Source organism: Cupressus sempervirens, chromosome 5 (genome assembly GCF_028749045.1).
Source record: "Cupressus sempervirens isolate cs-2001-9-10 chromosome 5, ASM2874904v1, whole genome shotgun sequence".
Classification (NCBI taxonomy): Eukaryota; Viridiplantae; Streptophyta; class Pinopsida; order Cupressales; family Cupressaceae; genus Cupressus; species Cupressus sempervirens.
This window is the reverse complement of record NC_143122.1, coordinates 629,442,635-629,464,271: the sequence shown is the minus strand read 5'-3', so window position 1 is coordinate 629,464,271 and position 21,637 is coordinate 629,442,635. Positions and strand designations below refer to the sequence as shown.

The 21,637-nt window shown below is 35.2% G+C and overlaps 1 protein-coding gene across 1 annotated transcript in view; it reads right to left on the bottom strand.

The window, feature by feature from the left end:
* LOC149557474 (THO complex subunit 5A-like) overlaps positions 1-21,637 on the bottom strand; it is a 43,215-nt gene that overhangs the window by 12,048 nt on the left and 9,530 nt on the right. The window contains exons 2-5 of the mRNA XM_089832128.1: positions 2,552-2,842; positions 1,084-1,420; positions 642-970; positions 241-500 (exon numbers count right to left, since the gene is read on the bottom strand). Coding sequence (XP_089688254.1) covers positions 241-500; positions 642-970; positions 1,084-1,420; positions 2,552-2,842 — 1,217 coding nt within the window. The remainder of the gene's footprint in view (positions 1-240; positions 501-641; positions 971-1,083; positions 1,421-2,551; positions 2,843-21,637) is intronic.

The window sequence follows — 21,637 nt, the reverse complement described above, 5'->3', positions numbered from 1 at the left end:
GCATGAAGAGCCAGAATATATATGGGTGAGGATAAAGACTAGACTTAAGGAGAAAAAACATCATTAGAACCACTAAGAACAAGTGTCAACAATGCATAGTTGTAGTTTTAGAATGGCATCAAAAACATGGGGGTCAACAGATGAGGGCCCATATATATACCGATCAAAACAAAACAACTAACAACAGATTTTGTTTGAGATATGGCACATCTGTTAATTGCTCAAAGTTGATCAACTCACTTAAGAGCCAGTTGAGCTTTTTTTCGATCACGAATTCTATGCAATATTGTCTGGACACGATGCTGTTGACGGTACACAGCTAACCCTGCCAAAGTAGATCCACCTCCAGTAGAATCATGACTCACTAACATATTATCACCAAGCAATGGAGGATTTTCAGGCAAAAAGTCAATTCCAGCCAAGTGCTGAACCCATTTGAATGGTCTCTGTGCTCTTTTCTCATCAAACGAAAAGTTGATACTAGAGGAGAGTTTAGCTGTCTGCACATCCATTGTAGAGTTCAACAGTTCATGTCAGATCGAAGACATGTAAATAAATTGTGTAAATTTATATTATAACCACAGTAACAATATAGGCTAAAGTGACAAGTACAAATATATAATATAAAGCACAAGAATTACCTGATGCGGAAGCTCAACACCAGTGTCATCGGGAAATAAGTTTATAAGGAAATTGTTTTCATTGCCACCTTGCAACCCTTCAATCCCAACACAGACAACATGTAGCTTAACCAAATACTCAAATCTTAAAGTGACAAGTTTGCTTAGCTTTGCCCCATGAGTTGTTTCATCATCATAGATATGAAGAATGACAAAGAGAGGGTGAACTTGATAAATTCCTGTTGCATCCATATTCTCCTTGCTCTGTAATTTCTTAGGCCTCTTGCGTCGTCTCTGTGAATCGTCCTCTTCTTCAGGAACATCATCATCCAGTTTACCTTCCTCTAAGCCTGTAGAATTACAATCACACCTCAAAAAGTCATTATAACATACCATGGATCACTAGGCATAATATTAGGATGCAGAGCTACAGAAGAAGAAAATTTAAACAGAAATTAGGAACCTGAATCTTTGTTAGCTTGCTGGCGAGCAAAAGATTGAGCATCTTTTGTACTTCCCACAATTTCTACATCAATAGACTCCTCAAATGCCTCTTTTTGTGCTAACAGCTGAGAGTATAAAATATAGAGAGGGGCTGGAAGCAACTCTGCCAAATGATGCTGCTTCATTCGTTTTGTATGAAGAATACCCAATTGCTGTTGCACAGGCAATGATGCCTTCTTAAGAGCTTTCAAGTGTGAAGGAAGACTTGAGATAAACTTCTTACGGTTTGCAATAGTATCCTGCAGAATTTTTTTGCGCTGCTCCAGTTCTTCCCATTGTTTGCAAAGCTCCTTTCTCTGAGCACAATATAATTGTCTATTGAATTAAAATAGAAAGCCATGAATGATGCTTAAGCTTTCTTGTAAGCACATAAACCAGTAGATTTAGAACATTTATTAAATTAACATTAGGTTGAGAAATAGTAGACTTCAAAAGAAAAATAAGTTGCTATTTATGCCAAACAAAGTCTCTTCATAGTTTAAAGATTTCTTTATTTTTGGCATTTGGCTAAGGAGGTTGTGCATTGTGCAGTTATCTTTTCAATTTGAAATTTAAATACAAGTGGAGTGCAACTTGGAGAAGACTGAGAGTAAGAAGAGTATAAGACAAGACTATACACCTAAGAGAAAGAGTTCCTAAAGAACAGAGTAGAAGGAAGAAAATTAAAAGTTGAACTCCTCTAACATCAAGGATATCCATTGAAAAATCACAAAGGAATTGCCTCGGCATACTATTTCAATGGGCATCCTAGAATGGTAGGTTTTCTTAGGAATTCTCCTCAATGCCAAATGGTATCAAATTACTCCACATAGCAATCGCATCAACAGTAACAAAATGATTCAAAGGAAAAGGAAAAAACATTGCCAGCTAATAAGAAAAATCTGGGATGACACCAAGAAAAATAATAAATTGATTGAACATCAAGATAAGTCAAAAATTGATGGGCAATCAAGATAAGTAAAAAGTTCATTGTTGGCCAAGAAGAACTAACCAAATAGAAAGAATGTTAAAAATACCAATAGAAAAAAAAATGTAAGACGGTAAAAATTCTCAGATGAACGAAATTATGATCTTTACTTGCAGACATCTGTTCAGAAAAAATAAATTATCACCCATAAAAGTTAAATTACAATTCATGTGTTAATAAATGAGGTTAAATTTTGCTGAAAGCATGTTTTCAGAGCTTGAGATCTAAGATAGTTGTTTCAAATTATAAAACCATAAAGTTCATGGATCAAATTCCAGAATCCTGTAATATTGGAGAATTTATTTAAGAAATCAGGCATCATTATTTTTCTAACAATTTGTAGATTACCAAGAATATTCAGATAGCCAAAAGCTGCACATTGAAAACATTCCATAATTGTAATAAAATGCATAACTTTGCAGAAACAGAACATGCACACAGAGAGAGACAGAGAGAGCACTTGGAAAAGCTCAAAGTTGAGTCTTTGTAACATCCTCTTGTGTGGATCGTCCTTCAACAATGGATCTCCTTTGAATTCCTCTGGCGCGTTCCTAAAAAATTCTTCCTCAGATACTAGATCTATATCTGGATATTTTGATTTGAAATCTTTGCATGCCTTGATAGCTTTCTGATAGTGATTCTTCTCATACATCAAATTATGTAGCTGCAAAGTTGTAAAGTCTACAGGTATCTTTGCATTTTCAGTTTCAGATTTGACACGGTCTTCTTCTTGAAAGATAATACGATTTGCCTGAAACCATAAAAACAACTAACTAGTCAAAGATAAGAAAATATTACAGGAATTAATATTTAATTAAATTAATCTCTATAAACATCATTCCCGCCAATCATATATAAAAATGTTCGCAAAGGGTAAAAGAAGCATATCAATTGTAGGTAAAAGAAGCATATCAATTGTAGGTAAAATGATCACACCAATAAAAGTTTGAATGAATTAATCCAAGTCTGCTTCAAAATCACATAAACTAATGTCTACAGAGACTTACTCTGACTTAGTAAGTCTCATGAGTTATCTGCCACTGCATGCAAGCCCTATTTTTGTCTATTTTTGTCATTTCGTCTTTGGGCAACTCACAACTCAGAGATAGGAAGTGATTGTCAAGTGATTGGAAGGATATATTGGCAGTAAGTCAAAAACCTTAAAAATGATAAAATTATCTAGGTTACCAGTCCGTGCTGGACTTCCCTGAAGGTGGAAGTGTATGCTTGGAGAAGCAGAGGAGGAGCTGGGTGCCCTGTGGATGCCACCCAGAAGCGCACCAACGACATTCGGGCACCCAGGATGCGCTTCCAGGCGGCTGGTGCATCCACAGGAATCTAGGAGTCCAATGTCTTTCCAGGCGCTTTTTTGCAAAAAAAATCACTTAAAGCACATTATGCCATGTGCTAATTACATTTTTTTTTTTCGCTTGTAAACTCTAAAAGAAGTCATTCAATCATTTTGCATCTCATTCCGTTTGTAGCTAGGCTTCTCTTCTTATTTGGTTTCCACATTGCAATTTGAAGGCAAAGTGATTATTTTCGAAGAGAATCGTTCATGGGGTGAGAGATAGCTTCCATTAAGGAGTTTTAAGTTTTTACCATCTAAGGTAAGCATTTGATTCCATTCTCGAGTCCTCTAATAAATATTTTTGAGATTTTTCTTTCATGTTTGGGAAAAGAAAATTCAAGCTATTTTCAATTTGTTTAAGAAATAAAGAAACAAGTTCACCTATCAATTTTAGTGTTTTTGTATCTTTTTTTTGGCAATTATTGCTTATGTTCATTGTCTTTTTCTAATGTAAAATTATTTAATTTCTTATTATAGAAAGAAATTATATTGTATTGTCACTTGTGCAATAATGGCCACCACTAGTAGTCAAAGTTCAATGGGAGGGCGAGGAGTTGATAGTTTCAAAATTGATGTAGGATCTCCTTTATGGAGACATACCACAAGAGTACCATAGTTTCAAGAGTTGGCTCATATCTTCAGAAGTGAAATTAAAGTAACAAAAGCAATCCATCCAATAGCTCATACTCCCAAGTAAAACCCCATTTTATGGGCCCTTAAGGCAGTGGAATGGCAATGTACAAACTTCAAAGGCACAAATGGGAAGGGGATGTCTAATGCAAACTTAGCTTCATATGTAAAAGAACAAGAAGTTGTTGATAAATTAGTTAAAAGATCAAAACAAAGTTTTATAAACCTCCATCAAGAAAGAAAACAATGCAATTACCCACTCAACCAATTGTATCCTCTAAACATTCATTCTTGCAACTACTTGTACCGGCAGAGGAAGAGGAAGAACTAAAATTACCGCCCACAAAAGAGGTCTATTGGACATCACATTTAAAATTGAAGCAAGAGAGTTTGTTGATCAAGTCATTGCACATTGCCTTTATGTCTATGGTCTTCCTTTCAACTTGGTGAGATCACCATGTTGGAACAGAATGAGGGCAGCCATCGATAAAGCAATAACTGATTACACAATTACCAAGTGTGAAAAGCTACATAACAGTCTATTGCAAAAAGAGAAGAGTTCTGTAGCAGGAGCAATTCAACCAATTAGAAATTTTTGGAAAACTTTGGGTGTTTTTATTATTTCTGGTGGATGGAAAGACACAAAAAATCGATTATGGATTAATGTGACTGTAGTGTCCCCCAAAGGAGCAATGTTTTTTAAGCCATTTGACTATGAAGGGGAAGTGAAAGATTTCCATTTCATTTCCAGGATTCTCATTGAGGCTATTAAGATGTTGGGTAGTGAGAATGTAATGATTACAGACAAAGGTAAAATTGTAGGGGTGCAGGTGCTTTGCTTAAGGGCCGATGTGACCATATGTTTTGGACACCATGCACCATACACTCCCTCAACATGGTCATGCAACAAATTGGCACTCAAATAGCTTAGATGAAGCAAATATACCTAAGCTGCTGATTCGGGTTCGGGTTCAGGTTCGTGAGTTCATGCAAATTATTTTTCCAATTTGGGTTCGTGGGTGTGTGTGTGTATGTGTATATATATATATATATATACACGAGAAAAAGGTGCATAGTTGCCAAACTAAGCCATTCCACAATATGAATATATGTTGTTTGATCATTGCTCAATTCCAAATGTCAACGATAAACATTAAATACTCGCTCATTAATCTATCTTCATGATTGTAAAGAAAATCATACATTGAATTACTAAATTGCAAAATGAAATTGCCAAACATAGACTAGTTCATCAAATAATAAAGTTTAAAACATAATGATAAATGACAAGTGTTTAGTAGTTTATCAATGATCATAGTATCAAATGCCCTTCAAAGGTCAAATGGGTCATCGAAAAATGAGGAGTCAATGGCTTCATCCCCGGCTGCAACTATATCTAAATCCTCATCATGGGAACCCAAACTGGTTCCACTAGTCCACAAATGCTACTATTTCATCCTCCTCAACACGAGAGATTAGATGAGTGACATGTTTTATGTTAGGTTCCTTTCAGAGTTAAATAAAAAAAATTAAAAGCACTCTTTAAAGTTGTTTTATTTCACATTTTGGACCCTACTGCCCGGGATCCTCCGGTGTTCATCATGGGTTCGTTGTGGGTTCACCTAGGTTCGCTCCAAGAAGGACCCGAGCGAACCCACAATCCAAATTAAGGACCCTACTCGGAACCACGACGAAGCCGGACATGAATCCAGACCCATGTGGACCGAACCCAAATCCAGGCAGCAAAGGATGAATCTGGTATCTTAGAAATATACCAAGAGGTGGAGGAGACAAATATTTGTGACGAACCATCACATGTCCCAATCGATATTCAAATCATTCTCCAAATTGAGGTTGTTGAAGGTAAATTGTACTTACTAAATTTAATTTATTTATTGAATTTGAATAAATTTTATGTTAAGCTCAATTATCAAATTGCATATAACTTTGCTTAATATTTATTTACATATTGTTATTTACTTCCTTAGATAGTTGAGACTTGCTTTGCATCTCATACTATTGTTACGATACGACTTATTAAGGTGCAAGCTGCATTGAGCCAAACAATTATTTTTAACCAGTAGGGCATATGGAAGGCTTCAATTTCAGAGAGGGCACAAAAGGCCAAGGCATTGGTCTTGGATGTCAATTGGTGGGCTCATGTGCAATTTGTATTGGATTTCACCGAGCTTATCATGACTATGCTTTGCTTTGTTGATTCAGATCAACCTTGTTTGGAGGATGTGTATGATGGTATGGACATAATGATTGAGAAGGTAAAATATGTTATATAAACACATGAGAATGACCCCACATAATGTGAAACCTTGTGAAATAAGGCAGAAAGCATCATTTGTCATTGTTGGGAGAAGATGACCAAAATATTGCACCTCCTTGCATATGCCCTCTCTGTGAGGTAATATAGTGAGCAAATGCTTTCTATACCACATAGAGTAGCAACATATGCAAATGAAGTTGCTACTAGGTGCTACAAAGCTTTTGCAAGACTCTTCCCAAATGAAGAAATGTACACAAAAAAATTAGGACAGAATTTGGCTTATTTGCCTCAAGAGGTAAACTTGGTCCAATTGCAATACAGGACCAAAGCGACATGGGAGCTATCATGTGGTGGTACCTCTATGGTTAATCATTTAAATATCTACAACCTCTTGTAATCAAGATCCTCTAACTGGTATGATTTCTTTAGTTTTTGTTTACCACTTGTATTCTACAATTCTTTACTTTGTTTTCATTATTCTATTTAAAATTGTGAACATTGTCCAGATTGCAAGTTCTTTAGCTGCTGAATGGAATTGAAGTACATACTGTAATACCCCTAAATTGGCACATTGGCATTCTGAACCAATTTTGGTGCATCAATCTTACAACATCTATTTGTTGATCAAATTAAGTCCTATTGTACTCGGCATTTCTGATTCTTGTCATCTTTACTTGACCTAAGTGTCAAATGCAGAAAATCCCTAATTTGTATTAATAACATACTTTACTTTATTCCTAAATATTGATTGAAATTAGCTAAATTCATCTCCTAATTGAATTAATTTAATTTTAAGTCCTAAGTACTTTAATTAAATTAAATCCATCCTCTTTAGCCAATACACAAAAAAGGAATTAAAATATATATATATATATATATATATATATATATATATATATATAATTCATCTCATATGAAAAAGGAATTAAAAATATTGATTTAATGATTAATCAAATATGCTCATCATAACTGTTGAAACTAATTATTTAACTACTTAGAAAAATAATTATGAGCACATATTTGAATGGATCAATTCTATCTCCTATTTCATCTCATTCAACTCCATCAAAAATGGACTCAATCTCACATTCAATCTGAACCATACACGCGGTTTAATATTGACCATTGATCGGATCCAAGATTCTATAAAAGAGACCCCTAACCTCTCATTTGAAGGGATGCATATGAAGAGTATCGAATCGCTGTTGGATTGATTACTCAAGCGCTTTTGCATTCGAATCTCCTTTGCTTTTATATGCTTGTCATCTAGATTACAATGCACTAATTTAGCTTAATTTGCTTTTCATTGTTCTTAGATTAATTTGAAAATCATTTAGATTAATCTACTTGGCATACAAAAAACATAGATTAGATTGCATTTGCATTCATTCAAATCCTTCGCACTTGGTTGGTCTAGTTACTAAACTCTCAATTCTGAGAGCGTATAGTAAAACCCCGTCTAGTTAGAAGGCAACAAATCACCTTGTAAAGACATACCGAATGTAGAACCTCGTATTCATTTAGGGATGTTACTAACAAATAATGATCATGTTGAAGTGCGTGTCATACTCCTTTATCCACTCAGTAAAGCGTAGCCGGTTGGGCCAAAAAAAGTCAAGGACTTGGTTTACCAATTGTTGTCTTTTATCACATTTGGAGGAGCATTACATGGGGCAGCCAAGCTTTGAGATGTAGCCCCTCGACGTGCCAACTTAGACGCAACATTTCAAGCTCGTACTGCAATCATAGATGATGATGATGATGATGATGATGATGATAACATCATGACACGTGGTGCATTTAGCACTAGTGGAACCGTTTTGGGATCAAATTATCTTGAAGTTGCAGCAATTGGAGATGATAAGGATACAAATTATCTTAAGAATCCTTATAATTCTAAATCTGATTGGTGAATCTTGATTAATGAATATTGAATCATGAACTAAATTTTTATTTTGTAATTGTAGTGATTTTCTAATTTGCATTGGAATTGTTGACATAGATGTATATGATACAGCTTATTAGTTATTTCAATTTGAATATTTGTGTAAATATTAGATATCTTGATTGAGGTACCATACTATCAAATGATTTAATTATGTATATTTCTTGCATTTCTTTGCATATGTATAATAGAGATCACAGAATCGCCACGACTCTGGCAATTCAGCAATCTGAGCAAAAGGTCGGCGAGTTATGGTGACTCGGCTTGTTGACTCGCCCATTTATGGGCAAAAATGCCCAACTCAGTGAAATCGCCACCTTCAATCGGCCACGTGGCTAATAATTTTGGGCACTTAAGAATGAAAAACTTAACATTATTTTTAACATTTATTTTCCTTATAACCCTAAAAGGTCTTCTAATTGCTTAGTATGACAAGAAGAGAGGAAAAGTGAGAGAGGAATTATAAAGAGAAACCATAGGTTTGCATCCAACAAGAAAGAAGAGCATCAAGGAGATCACAAATTAATTTGGGGAGACCATAAGTTTGCATTGGGAGCATTAAGGAGTCAATAGCAACACTCAATTCATTTGCAAGAGGTAAGTGTTAAACTTTGTAGATTGTGTTAATTTTTTTTTGTTTCTTAAATTTTTTTAGTTTTAATTTGTAAATCTCAAACATTTTTTTATTAAATTGTAAAGTGCAAACTTGCAAACACTACAATGGTTTTAGAACAAATTTGCAAACATGTATTTACAATTTTCTCAGAAAAAGTAGGGTTTCCTGATTTCTTTATTAGTTTCACTTTATAACTTGGTAAAATATTGAATTTTCTTATTGCAGCAGCCTTAACAATCATTTTTCACAATGCCTTCAAAGGATCCATTTTGGCAATACACCAAGAAATTTCCTGAAAACAAATCAAATAGACATTTTTTTTTGTAAAGATATAAATTATGGTGGCATCTATAGATTCATATACCATATTGTTGGCATACCTAGACATGATATTATTATTGTGTGCACTAAACAAATTGCTAAGGCAAAACTTTTTTGCTATGTGCAGCTAGAGACATGTGAACAAGAGAAGTTAACTAAGAAGAGGCAACTTGAAGTGTTAAGTGCTATTGGCTCCCATCCTCTGTATCCACAGGTTGTGTTTGAGAGTGTTGTTCTAGGCCTCCCTTTCGTCCTAGTGCTAGTGTTAGTGCTTCTACTACTGATATTGGCCCTATTACATTTTGTCTTAGACTGCAGAAGTCCAAATTGAGTAGTTATTTTGTGCCGCACACTACTCCTAGCACACAACCCTCGCTTGAAAGCATGGGTTGGTACAAGGAGATTCGTGATGCTACCAAAAAACAAATTTACAAATTTTGGTGCTTCTACAATATTCCATTTATTGCAACGAGGTAATTAATTCTTTTTTATTTGTTTTCTTTAAAATTAAAGTTAAATTTTAATTAATTTTACTTGTCTCATCATTTAATCATATTACATAATGATTTATCGTCTAATCATAATCCATTTGTGACAGGTCTCCTTATTGACAAGACATGATGGATGCCGTAACTATTTCTGGTGTGGGGTTTAAAGCCCCTACAGATGCTAAGTTGAGTGGCTACCTTTAGATGAAATAGTTGAGGATATGAAGCTTGAGCTAGAGGACCACCAAAAGGCATGGACCCAAAAGGGCTTCACCATCATGACTGATGGTTGAACGGATAGGAGGATTAGAAGACTCTTAAATTTTCTTAATCATTACTTTCCTACATGCATTGTGAATCATGATTGAATAATTTATATTTTGATTTTTTGATTGATGACGATCCATGATAATTATTATTTTGCTCTATTTAAATTTTGTAGGATCCACCATGTTCCTAAAATTTATTGATGCTTCCTCTCATGTTAAAAACATCACATACTTATGTGAGGTTATTGAGGAAGTCATAATAGAGGTGAGGGAAGAAAATGTGGTGCAAGTGGTGACAAATAATACAACAAATTATGTTGTTCCAATTGTAGGTAATCTTATAAGTTTTAACTTTTCAAGTTTTGGAATTTGATGGAAATTTCTATTTCTAATTCTAAGTTTGAATAATTGATGTAAGTTTTAAATTTATTCGAACTTTTCTAACTTAACATATGTAAATCTGTAATTAATTTAAAATTGTTGCAGGTAAACTTTGATGGCGAGGCATCCCAAAATATTTTGGTCTCCTTGTGCGGCCTGTGGCTTTGACCTCATGTTGGAGTATATTGTTAAGCTTGAGTGGGTCAAATCATGCGTTGAAAGGGCCAAGAATATCTACAATCATGCATTGGTCCATTCATATTTATGTGGTCTCATGTCAATTGCTTCTCTTAGTAGTTTTTGGCATTATGTTACATACATAGATGATTATTCACATAGGTATTGGATCCATTTTCTTAAGTCTAAAGAGTTCAATGAGGTGTTGTCCCATTTTAAAGAATTCAAAGCACTAGTTGAAAACTTATCTAACAAAAGGATTAAGATCCTAAAGTTTGATAATGGAGGAGAATATGTCATTGGTATATTCCATGATTACTATGTTGAAGTTGGGATTGAGAGAGAATTTTGTGGTCCCTATAATCCTCTAAAAATTGGTGTAGCTGAAAGAAATAACAAAACAATTATCGAAGCAGCAAATGCAATGATTCATGATCAAAGCCTTTAAACTTTTCAATGGGTTGAGGCATACAAGATAGGACTTCATATTCAGGATCATAGTCATCGTCAGTTTCTTGAGAACATGACCTCTAAAGACACTACAATTATTGAAGCAGCAATGACAATGATTCATGATCAAAGTCTTCAAACTTCTCTATGGGTTGAGGCATGCAAGACAACAGTTCATATTTAAGATCGTAGTCCTCATCAGTTTCTTGACAACCTGACCCCTAAAGAAGCTTTTACATGTATCAAACCAGGCATTAGTCACTTTAGAATTTTTGGGTGTCCAAATTATATTCACATTCCAAAAAAGAAAAGATCAAAATTAAAATCTTCAATTAAAAAAATGTATCTTTGTTGAATATATTGAATCTTCAGAAGTTCTCGGGATTTATATTCCAGGACAAAGACAAATATGCAAGATATCCAACAACAAGTCTAAAATTAAAAATTATAGGGAAGATTTTGAGTATCCTCATAGTGATAGCTGATCTAGATCCATCTTCCGAGATTTAGAGGAAGAATCTAGATTTAGATGATCTAGTTGAACCAATTTCTCCTATAAATCATACTAGTACTCCACCATATCCTAGTAATACTTCAGCCCATATGGACACAATCGCAAAGTAATCGGCAAGTAGCAGAAACTCGCCAAGTTTTCTTGGCTAGCGAGTAAATGGCAAAAAAAATCGTCATTCCTAAAACTCGGCTCCAACAAAAAAATCGCCAATTAATCACCAAAAAATCAATGAAACTCGCGAGTTTTTCTTAAAAACTTAGCCAGTGTTTGGAAAAACGCTATAGGGCAGAAAATCTTTTTTTTTCGACACCAATTTGTATTGTGCGATCAGAGGCCTGAGGCAGGGAGAGAAGAAGGGTTCCAAGGTATTCTTAGGTGATTGCAAGCGATTCAAAGCGGATTTGGGTGGATTTGAAGAGGATTCCAACCAGTTTTTGAAGACGAATCTCTTACCCATGTAGGTTTGTTGAGATTGTTTTTATAGTTTTAAAAATAGTTCTATTGTTTTCTTATTGCTTGTAAATGAATTCAAATTATTTGAAAGCATTTCAACTCTATGTTTGAATCATTTGAAAGTCATTCAGCTCTATGTTTGACATTTTTTTTTGAAGGATATGTAAGATTTTTTAAATACAAACCCTAGTTGTTCATTTAGTTGTTTTATAACTTTAGTTCATACTCATAGATCTAAGTTATAAGTTTTTTCTCTAAATTTATGTGTAGGGCAGCGGTTCAGCATTAAAAGAGCATGACAAATCCGTAGGAAGAGTGGCCACAAACACCATGCACATCTGGATATATAGGCACTTGGCCTAGAAATGCAAGAGATAAGGCATGGTGGTATGCCTATGAAGCTCCAAATGATGTTGGGAAGGTTATATGCATTCCATGTGAAAAAATTATTTCTAGAGTCATAAACTACTTCAAATACCACCTTGTAGGCATAAAGAAACATGATTCAAATCCTTGTCTCAAGGTAACTGAAGAAGAAAAAAGATTCATCAATGCCCTACTTGCAGCTGTTGAAAAGAAAAAATTGAACAGGGAGAGGGCGAAATTAGCTATGAGGGCAGCCATAACTGAATCTCAAGGAGCTCCTTTTGATATGCAAGAAGAAGAAGCGCTTGAGAACAAACCAAGATCTCTCCGTGGCCCACGGGTCTGCAAACAAAATGCCTCTATTGTCGGTTCCACTTCTTCTACATTTCCTAGTTCTTCATCACCATCCGCATCAGGGATAAGGAGTTATTTTGTGCCTAGGAACACAATTGGATCACAGCCATCATTAGAGGGCACTGGATGGTTCAAGGAGATGCATGAGCAAACTGATATTGCAGCAGCTAATTTTTGGTTTTACAACAATATCTAAATGTATGCGGCTAATAGTTCCTATTGGTTGAATTTGGTGAATGCAATTTCAATATCGAGCAAAGGGTACAAGCCACTTACTCACAAGGATATGAGTGGAAGGTTAGTCTTTTACTAATTATTAATTGTAAATAATTGCGATTCACTTCAGTTCATTGTTATATTTTAAATCTTAATTGTTATTTCCTATTTTTTAGTAACACTTTATTACACCTAAATTTTGTAGGTTGCTTGACCATGCGGTTGGTAGGGAAAGAGTATTGATAGAAGACCAAAAGAAAGAGTGGAAAAAGTATGGCTGCACCATTTTATCTGATGGGCGGACAGATGGAAGAAGTAGAACCATTATTAATTTCTTGGTTACTTGCAAAGATGATGTGGTGTTTTGGAAATCTGTTGACGCCTCCAACAAAGTGAAAAATGCACACATATTGGCTTTCATGTTGGACAATATTGTCATAGAGGTGGGAGTAGAGAATGTGGTGCAAATCATCGATAATGCAGCAGCATATGTGACAGTAGGTAAATTTATTTTTTAATGTTCAATATGAATCAGGAATGTAATGCTATGGTATTATTCAACTTAGATTCAATGTAAATATGGAAAGTTTGTAACTAATTATTGATTTTTTACTAACCTTTTAGGTAGAATCCTCCAAGAGAGGCATCCCACACTTTTTTGGTCACCTTGTGCAGCAAATGTCCTTGACCTTCTTTTGGAGGACATAGGAAAACTTAATTGGGTGAGTTCAATTGTGGAAGATGCTAGGTGAGTCACCAAATATATCTATAATTACCCATGGGTTCTCAATTTGATGAGAAAGACCACTAAAGGCAAAGATTTGGTGAGACCCTCTATAACAAGGTTTGCAATGGTGTTCTTGACGTTGCAAAGTATTCTTGACCACATATTGGCTCTGAAACAAATGTTTGTGTGTGCTGATTGGGTTGCTTCATCTTACTCAAAGAAGACCAAAGGAGAGGCTATGGCACGGATAGTCTTTGATGATAGTTTTTTTTTGCAAAGACTAAGGAGATTGTGGAGGTAACTTCAAGAATCAAAACATCATATTTTTAGTTGATTCAAGTTTTCATTATTAATTCATAACTTACTATGTTATTAGCTAACTTGTATTTTTCAAATTTCAAATGTAGATGTCTATGCCCCTAGTTAAGAGGCTTGCGCATACATGATGGGCAACAATCACCAATGGGAGGTCTTTATGAGGCCATGGATAAGGCCAAGGAGGTTGTTAGAAATTACTATCATGCGGACAGACTCAGATTTGACCCCATTTGGAAAATAATTGATAAGAGGTGGAACAATATGCTCCACCAACCCATTCATGCAACAAGCTACTTCCTCAACCCCAAATTCAAGTACATGATTGTCCTTGAAGTTGAGATTTTACTAAGACTTTATTTTACTTTACTTTTTAAGGTTGTGTAGTAAGGCTTGATATCATTTTCTATTTTTTTAGAGCTGATGATTTCCACTCAGATCCTAATGGAGAGGCCATGAAAGGTCTCTCTATATGTATTGAGAGAATGATATCCAATGAAGCGGAGAGAGACCTTGTTGTGACCAAACAACAAGTCTATGTGGAATCAAGGGGTAATTTGTTTTCTTCTATGCTAGCAAAGAGAGCAAGATCTACTCAAGCACCAAGTAAAGCATCAAACTTCAAAACTTTTGCAAATTGATAAGTTGTGTTTTCTGATTATATTTTTTCATTGCTTTATAACTTTTTATATTTTGTTTTGCATATGGTTGGTGGGCAAGTTGGGGTGGGAATCCCCCAATTTAAAGAATTTTGCTCTCAAAGTCCTATGCCGGTTTGTAGCGCATCCCATTGTGGGCACAATTGGAGCTTATTTAAGTCCATTCACACAAAGAAAAGAAATAGAATGACTCAAAAATGGCTTAATGACCTTGTTTATGTGCACTATAATCTTAAGTTGCACATAAAAAAGGCACAAAGTTCAGCACTACCTGGTCCACTTGCTCTGGAAGATATAGATCCTTATTCTAATTGGATAGCACAGGAGCCAGGTCCATTGTTTTCACCGGATGAGATTGGTGATTTGGAGAGGCAGGCCATGGAGGGAGATGCTGGAACAGATTTTCATTTCACAATGGATGACATGGAGGATGAGGACAATGATGATTCAAGCTCAGAGAACAAGGCATTACCAATGCCACATATAGGAGGAGATACATCCTCTTCCAAGACATCTCCTCCAAGACGTCAAGCCAGTTAGTAGGGATGTCGAGTGAGGAGGCACAGACACAGACTTCACAGTCACACAGCTCACGCCCTGTCCCAGTGTGGGGCACTTCTTCGAGGGCTAGACCCCTTCGCTTTCCTACTAGTGCAGCTGGAAAGAGGAAGATGTGATTGTATTGATGTATTTAGACTTTTAGTATTTACTTCTAGTTTGACAGATTGAAACTATTTACTATTTTGCTTCCCGCCATGGGCATTCTGCATGAGAATGCAATTTTCTACCCACTATGCATTTATATATTTCTAAATTCTGCTTGTTTCTTTTGTGTTCTCTTTAATTAACTTATTAGATGCATCTTCTCATTTAATTTTGCAAAAAAAATGTATTTTTAATTAAATTTCAGCAGTTTTTTAAGGTTCTCGAGTTTTCTCGAGTTTTTTTTTTAAATCGCCTAGTTTTTCCCGATTAAACTTTTGAGGGGCTTGGTGAGTTTTTGCCTTTGGCGAGTTTTACAACCATGCTTCAGCCAACAAGAAAAGACCATTGTGAGCCAAAAACATTGTGGAAGAAGTTGAACAATATACAGCCTATGTGGCACTTTTAGAAAAAGTAAATGGACTCATAAGTATGCTGATTATGTAGCATTAATGAGCCAAATTATTGCATATGAACCTTCCAGTGTTGACGAAGCTTCTAATCAAAAAGTATGGAAAGATGCAATGATGGAACAGCATCAATCAATCATTAAAAATGATGTATGGGATATAATTCCAAGGACAAAAGGTAAATGAGTAGTATCTTCTAAATGGTTGTTTAAGATTAAACATAGTATTTATGGTAGTATTGAAAAATATAAAGCCAGATTTGTTGCTTGAGGTTTTTCACAAACGGAAGGCATAGACTATGAAGAAACCTTTGCTCTCGTAGCTTTTTGTACTTCCATCAAAACAATCATTGCTATTGCAATAGTTAAGGGGTTGAAACTCCACCAAATGGATGTAAAACAGCCTTTCTAAATGGAGTAATTGAAGAGGACATTTACTTTGAGCAGCCACAAGTTTTTGTGATTCATGACAAGGAGTCTCACGTGTGCTAACTGAAAAAAGCATTATATGGTGTTAAGAAAACTCCATCTGTTTGATATGAGAAAATTGATCGCTATCTTCTAAATTTGGGTTTAAATAAAAACGATGCTGATCCAAATTTATACTTCAAGGTAAATGATGACAAGGTGTTGACTCTTGTACTTTACTTTGATGACATGATTCTTACTGTTGATGATGATCTCATTGTTAAATGTAAGAACTTACTTTAGAATTTGAAATGGAAGATCTTGGTTTGTTGCATTATTTCCTTGGACTTGAGATATGGCAAAGATCAAATGAAATTATTTTAAGTCAAGGTACATATGAAATAGATATTTTGAAAAGATTTGAAATGCTAGAGTGTAAATCTATGGTTACTCCTACAGAAGCAAATCTGCAAAAACAATATTACACGAGGATGCAGTTGTTTCAAATTTAGTTGATCCTATTGTGTACAAGCAGCTAATCGGTTCCTTAAAGTAATTGGTTAACACAAGACCTTACATGTGTTATGCAGTGAATATGTTGAGTCAGTTTATGTGTGAGCCAAGGCAAATTCATCTTGTGGCAGCCAAACATATATTGAGACATGTTTGTGGCACAATATGATATGGTTGAGATATTCTTTAGGTGTTGAGTTGAACTTACAAGGATTCTCTTATTTGGATTTGGGAGGGTGTGTACCTGACAAGAAGAGCATTTCAGAATGTTATTTCAACCTAGGCTTTGACATGGTTTCTTGGTGCAGCAAGAAGCAATCTTGTGTGGCTCAAAGTACAGCTGAAGCAGAATATGTTGCAGCATGTATGGCTGCAAAAGAAGTTGTGTGGCTTCTTAAATTACTTGCACATTTATTTGAACAGGCTTTGGAATCTACTGCAATCATGTGTGTTGTGTGAAGCTTTCAGTCAATCCCTTGTTAATGAGTTCTTCTCTGTGAGAGAAATTCAAGATTCGAGATGCAATCCTTTATTAATGAGTTCGTCTCTGTGAAAGAAGTTCAAGGTGCAATCCCTTGTTAATGAATTCTATGTGAGAGAAGTTCAAGGTAAAATCCCTTGATCCATCCTCTAGGCATGATGGAAGCCACGAGTGTGACTCCATGACTTTAGTTTATGTCTCATGGTTCACCCTCTAGGAGTAACTATGGTGAATATGTTACACTCAGATAACATTTTTTATTTAAAAATCTATGATGAGAATTGTTGTTGACATTATCTTTGGTTGCAACAAAATGTACTTGTCATGAAATGACACCCTAAGGATCTCTCTCTTGCTAAGAGAGACTGTTGAGCTCAATGGTAGTTGCAAGACAGATCCTACCTTTATAAACATCTCTGCATTGTTTGGTTTCTTCTTATGCCGTCATGTTCTTCTCATTGTTGTTGTTCATTATCCATGTTCAGTCGCTCATGTGTGTTCACAATTTTTATATTCTTCCTAAATCTATCAAAGGTCCTCATGATTCATCTTCTTCACCGGTTGTGCGTCGCTCATATGCATTGTGATGAGTTAAAGGCTATGTAGATAGATTTGTTTCAATTTTCTTGGCTTTGTCCAACTTGGCATCATTTGACTTGGCTTCTTCCTTAATTGGCAATTGTCATCTTAGTCATCGTGTCTTATTAGCATCCACATCCTCCTTGATGTTGTGTTCAACATTTTTGTGTCAATTCTTCTTTCTTGGTGAAGGTTGTCCATGCTCCTTTAGTTACTTACCTTTATGCTTGAGAATTGCTTTCATGATGAGTAATCTTTATTGCAAGCAATGTCCATCAATGTATGATCGCTTCAGTGTTTTTTTTGAATTAATAAAACATAAAAGAATTCTTGAAGACATTGGACAATGGATCATTATTATTATTGGTATTGTCAGTCTCAGTGGCATCTTATGTTATAGTTTATCATGTTTCTTATTATATGTTGTATAGCGCTAAAATTCTGAGTATCGTGTATCATCATTTTGTTGTGTTTATTATCTGTGCTCAGTGTTTTTAGCAATAACATCAATCTGTATAGACTTTCTGAATCTATGTGACATTTGCAAAGTCTAAGTATTTGATGTATCGTGAGTTGCTTGCAACTATTCATTATTGTTCCATAAACTTTGATCTAAGTGTGTTCACTGTGGAGAATAGAATTTGATAGAGGCAAAGGACTTGCAATTTTGATTTGAGAAAAATTAATATAGATCTATCTTTTGGAGGGTTGGGTTGTTTCCCTCGATGAGGAGGGTTTTACCTAGGATAATTCTTGTATTCTCTACATTTCTTATCTCAGTTTTGTTTTCTTATATGTTTATGATTCAAACTTAATTTTAAATTAAGACTAATACCATGTGGGGCTCACCCATAAAATTAAAATTAAAATCACTTTTTTTTACATGGCAGATTTTTTTACTTGTAGGGAAATAGGGCACGGATTTGGGTACCGAGGTCAATTAAGGAACGGCTTAGCCATCCGCGGCACCCAAATTCATCCCCAAGTTTTTTGTGATGCAAAAAAACAAAGTTTTCAAAACATCCCCAAATTTTGGTGGAAAGGGGACATTGAAATTCCATCCTTGTGTCCCCATTTCATACCTAAGATGGGAGGGGGGCTTCCAAGGCAGGGAGTTTCATTAATTTTTAATTGAAACTAATACCCTTGTGGGGCTCACCCATCATTAAAAAAATTAAAATAAAAAATCACAAATTTAAAAATACTAGATGTTTTTCCTTGTTAGGAAATAATGAACAGATTTGGGTATTGAGGATTACCCAAATCCGTCCCCAAGTTCTTGTGAAGCAAAAATCACAATTTTTGAAACATCCCCAAATTTTCGCAAAAAAGGGACATTGAAATTTTGACCCCACGTCCTAGTTTCTATTAGAAAGTAGAGTCCACCAAGATAACTAAGAGCAGAGGGTGAATCATTTATCAGATCAATACAACTTTTTATCAACCTTATTAAACCTTAAACATGTGATCAATATAATTAGCAACCATAAGAAGATATACATACACAATAACACCAGATATGTTAACTAGGGAAACCCTTGATCAAAGGGAAAACCCCAGTGGGGATGGTACCCACAAATGATATACTAATAAATAAGTTCCTTGTAAGAGGATGGACTTTGCTAGGAGCCAATGAAATTCTTTCAGTATATATCAATCCCTGCTAGGAGACTCTGAATCCCTGTGAGGAGATTCCAACCCTTTTAAGAGTTGTAGAAGGCAAATGGACCCACTGTCCAAACAGCTTAAGGGGCAAGACCATCAAACTCACTGTCCAATTGGCCTCTGTATTATTCCTTTTAGAATAATAGAAATGCAACTAATCTTCAGTAACTCGAACTCTTGTTTTGTCCTCTTACTGTGCCAATACCGAACAAATATATCTTTCAAATCTCAATACCACATCTCCAACTTCGCATCACAATTATCCCTTTGATTGCTTACTCGCATTCACCAATCTTCACAAATCCAATACAACTTTGCTTACAACCGATACATATCATCACAAGGAATAAAACTTTCCTTTATACCATGTCCTCAAAATAATTCATTGAGTTGGCCTTGAGGCTTTCCCAATTAATTACAATAGGACCTCATTAAGGTAATACAATTCATTATATCTTTTCACAATTACAAAACACTATTGGCTCATAGTCTTCACAACTTTTAACACATGGGACCTCGAACCTCATGCACTTGTTGACATCATCATCAAGTTGTCTACTATCACTGTTTAACTTTGCTCATCACAATTCTATGCCTGTTAGGAGATATAATCCAAACACCAAAAACCACTTCTCAGGTACTCTCTCTACACACTGTCTTTCGTAAATCACAAATAATTCTCACATATCTTCGACTTCCTACACGAGCACTTGTCCACATCATCAGGACACACTGTAGAACATATCCTCAACTGTGTTTGACCTCATCATCAATACTCAATTCATACGACCGTGTTCTCTTTCTGCTACTCTGTTATTCTTCACAATTTGTTGACATCAATGACAAACATAATCATGAATGCAACACATAGTCATACTAATTATCTCTCAACAATGCTAGAGTACTCCCCCATAAGAATATCATCAACATTCATGCTAACAATCTCCCCCCTTGGCATTGATGGCAACATCAATGAAAAACATCTAAGTTCCACGAATACCAAATTCAACTCTGTTGTTGTTGTTGCTCTAATCTTTTCAAATCCTCTTCATCAATCAAATCTGAAATTCACAGGAACAACTGTTGTTCTCCTCATTGACATCAAATCTATCTATTCTTCATGACTCCCTCATTTTGTATGCATATCTTCCCATGCATTCTTTCTCCAATATTCAGGAAATGTTTTTCATGCGCTACTTCTCCCCCATTGACATCAATGTCAAAGATAACATAATGTCAATCATCTACTCAATGTCTTCAACCAGCTCAAGTGTCCAAAGACACTGTTTAATACTAGCTACCAAGAGTCCTTCATGACTCTGTTGAATCACAGATACTCCCCCATAAAGGAAGCATCAGCATTCAGTCTAGATAAACAATAGTGCTTTGTACCACTGGATTGATACAATCTTTGCATCATCTACTCTGAAGTAGGCAGGGTCATAACCCCAAGCATACCTCACAAATATTCAAATGTATCCTTAGGCAAAGGCTTCATAAAAATATCTACAATCTACTCCTTTGTATTAACATACTCTAATCTGATCTCTTTCTCTGCAACTTTCTCTCTCAAAAATGATACTTAATAGATATATGATTTTTCTTAGAATGTAACACAAGATTTTTAGATATACTCACTGTACTTGTGTTATCACAATGTCTGATAACAGGTTCTAAAAACTCTATCCCAATATCCTTCAGCATTAATTTCATCCACATGATTTGATTGCAATTGTTTATTGTTGCTACATACTTTGCTTTTGTTGTACTCTGTGAAATACAATCTTGTTTCTTGCTTAGCCAAGAGACCAATCTTCCTCCAAGGAAAAATGCTCCAGCACTTGTACTCTTTCTATCATCCATACTGCCTTTCCAGTTTGCATCAGTATATGCACATAGAGTAAAATCATTTGGTCTATCATACCACAACCCAAAATCAAGTGTACCCTTCACAAATCTGAATATTCTTTTTAATACTACATAGTGTGATTCCTTAGGGTCTGCTTGAAATCTTGCTACTATACTAACTACATTTGTTATATTTGGTCTTGTGTGAGTCAGATATTGCAAACCTCCAATCATAGATCTGTACTTCTTCTGCTCAACTATAGGTGTCTCATCTTTGCTAGATAATTAAGACCAGTTATCATAGGTGTACTAATAGGCTTACAACTTTCCAAGCTAAATCTCTTCAACAAGTCTTTCAAATACTTAATTTGTGATAGGAAAATACCATCACTGTTCTGCACAATCTATAAACCTAAGATATATTTCATCTT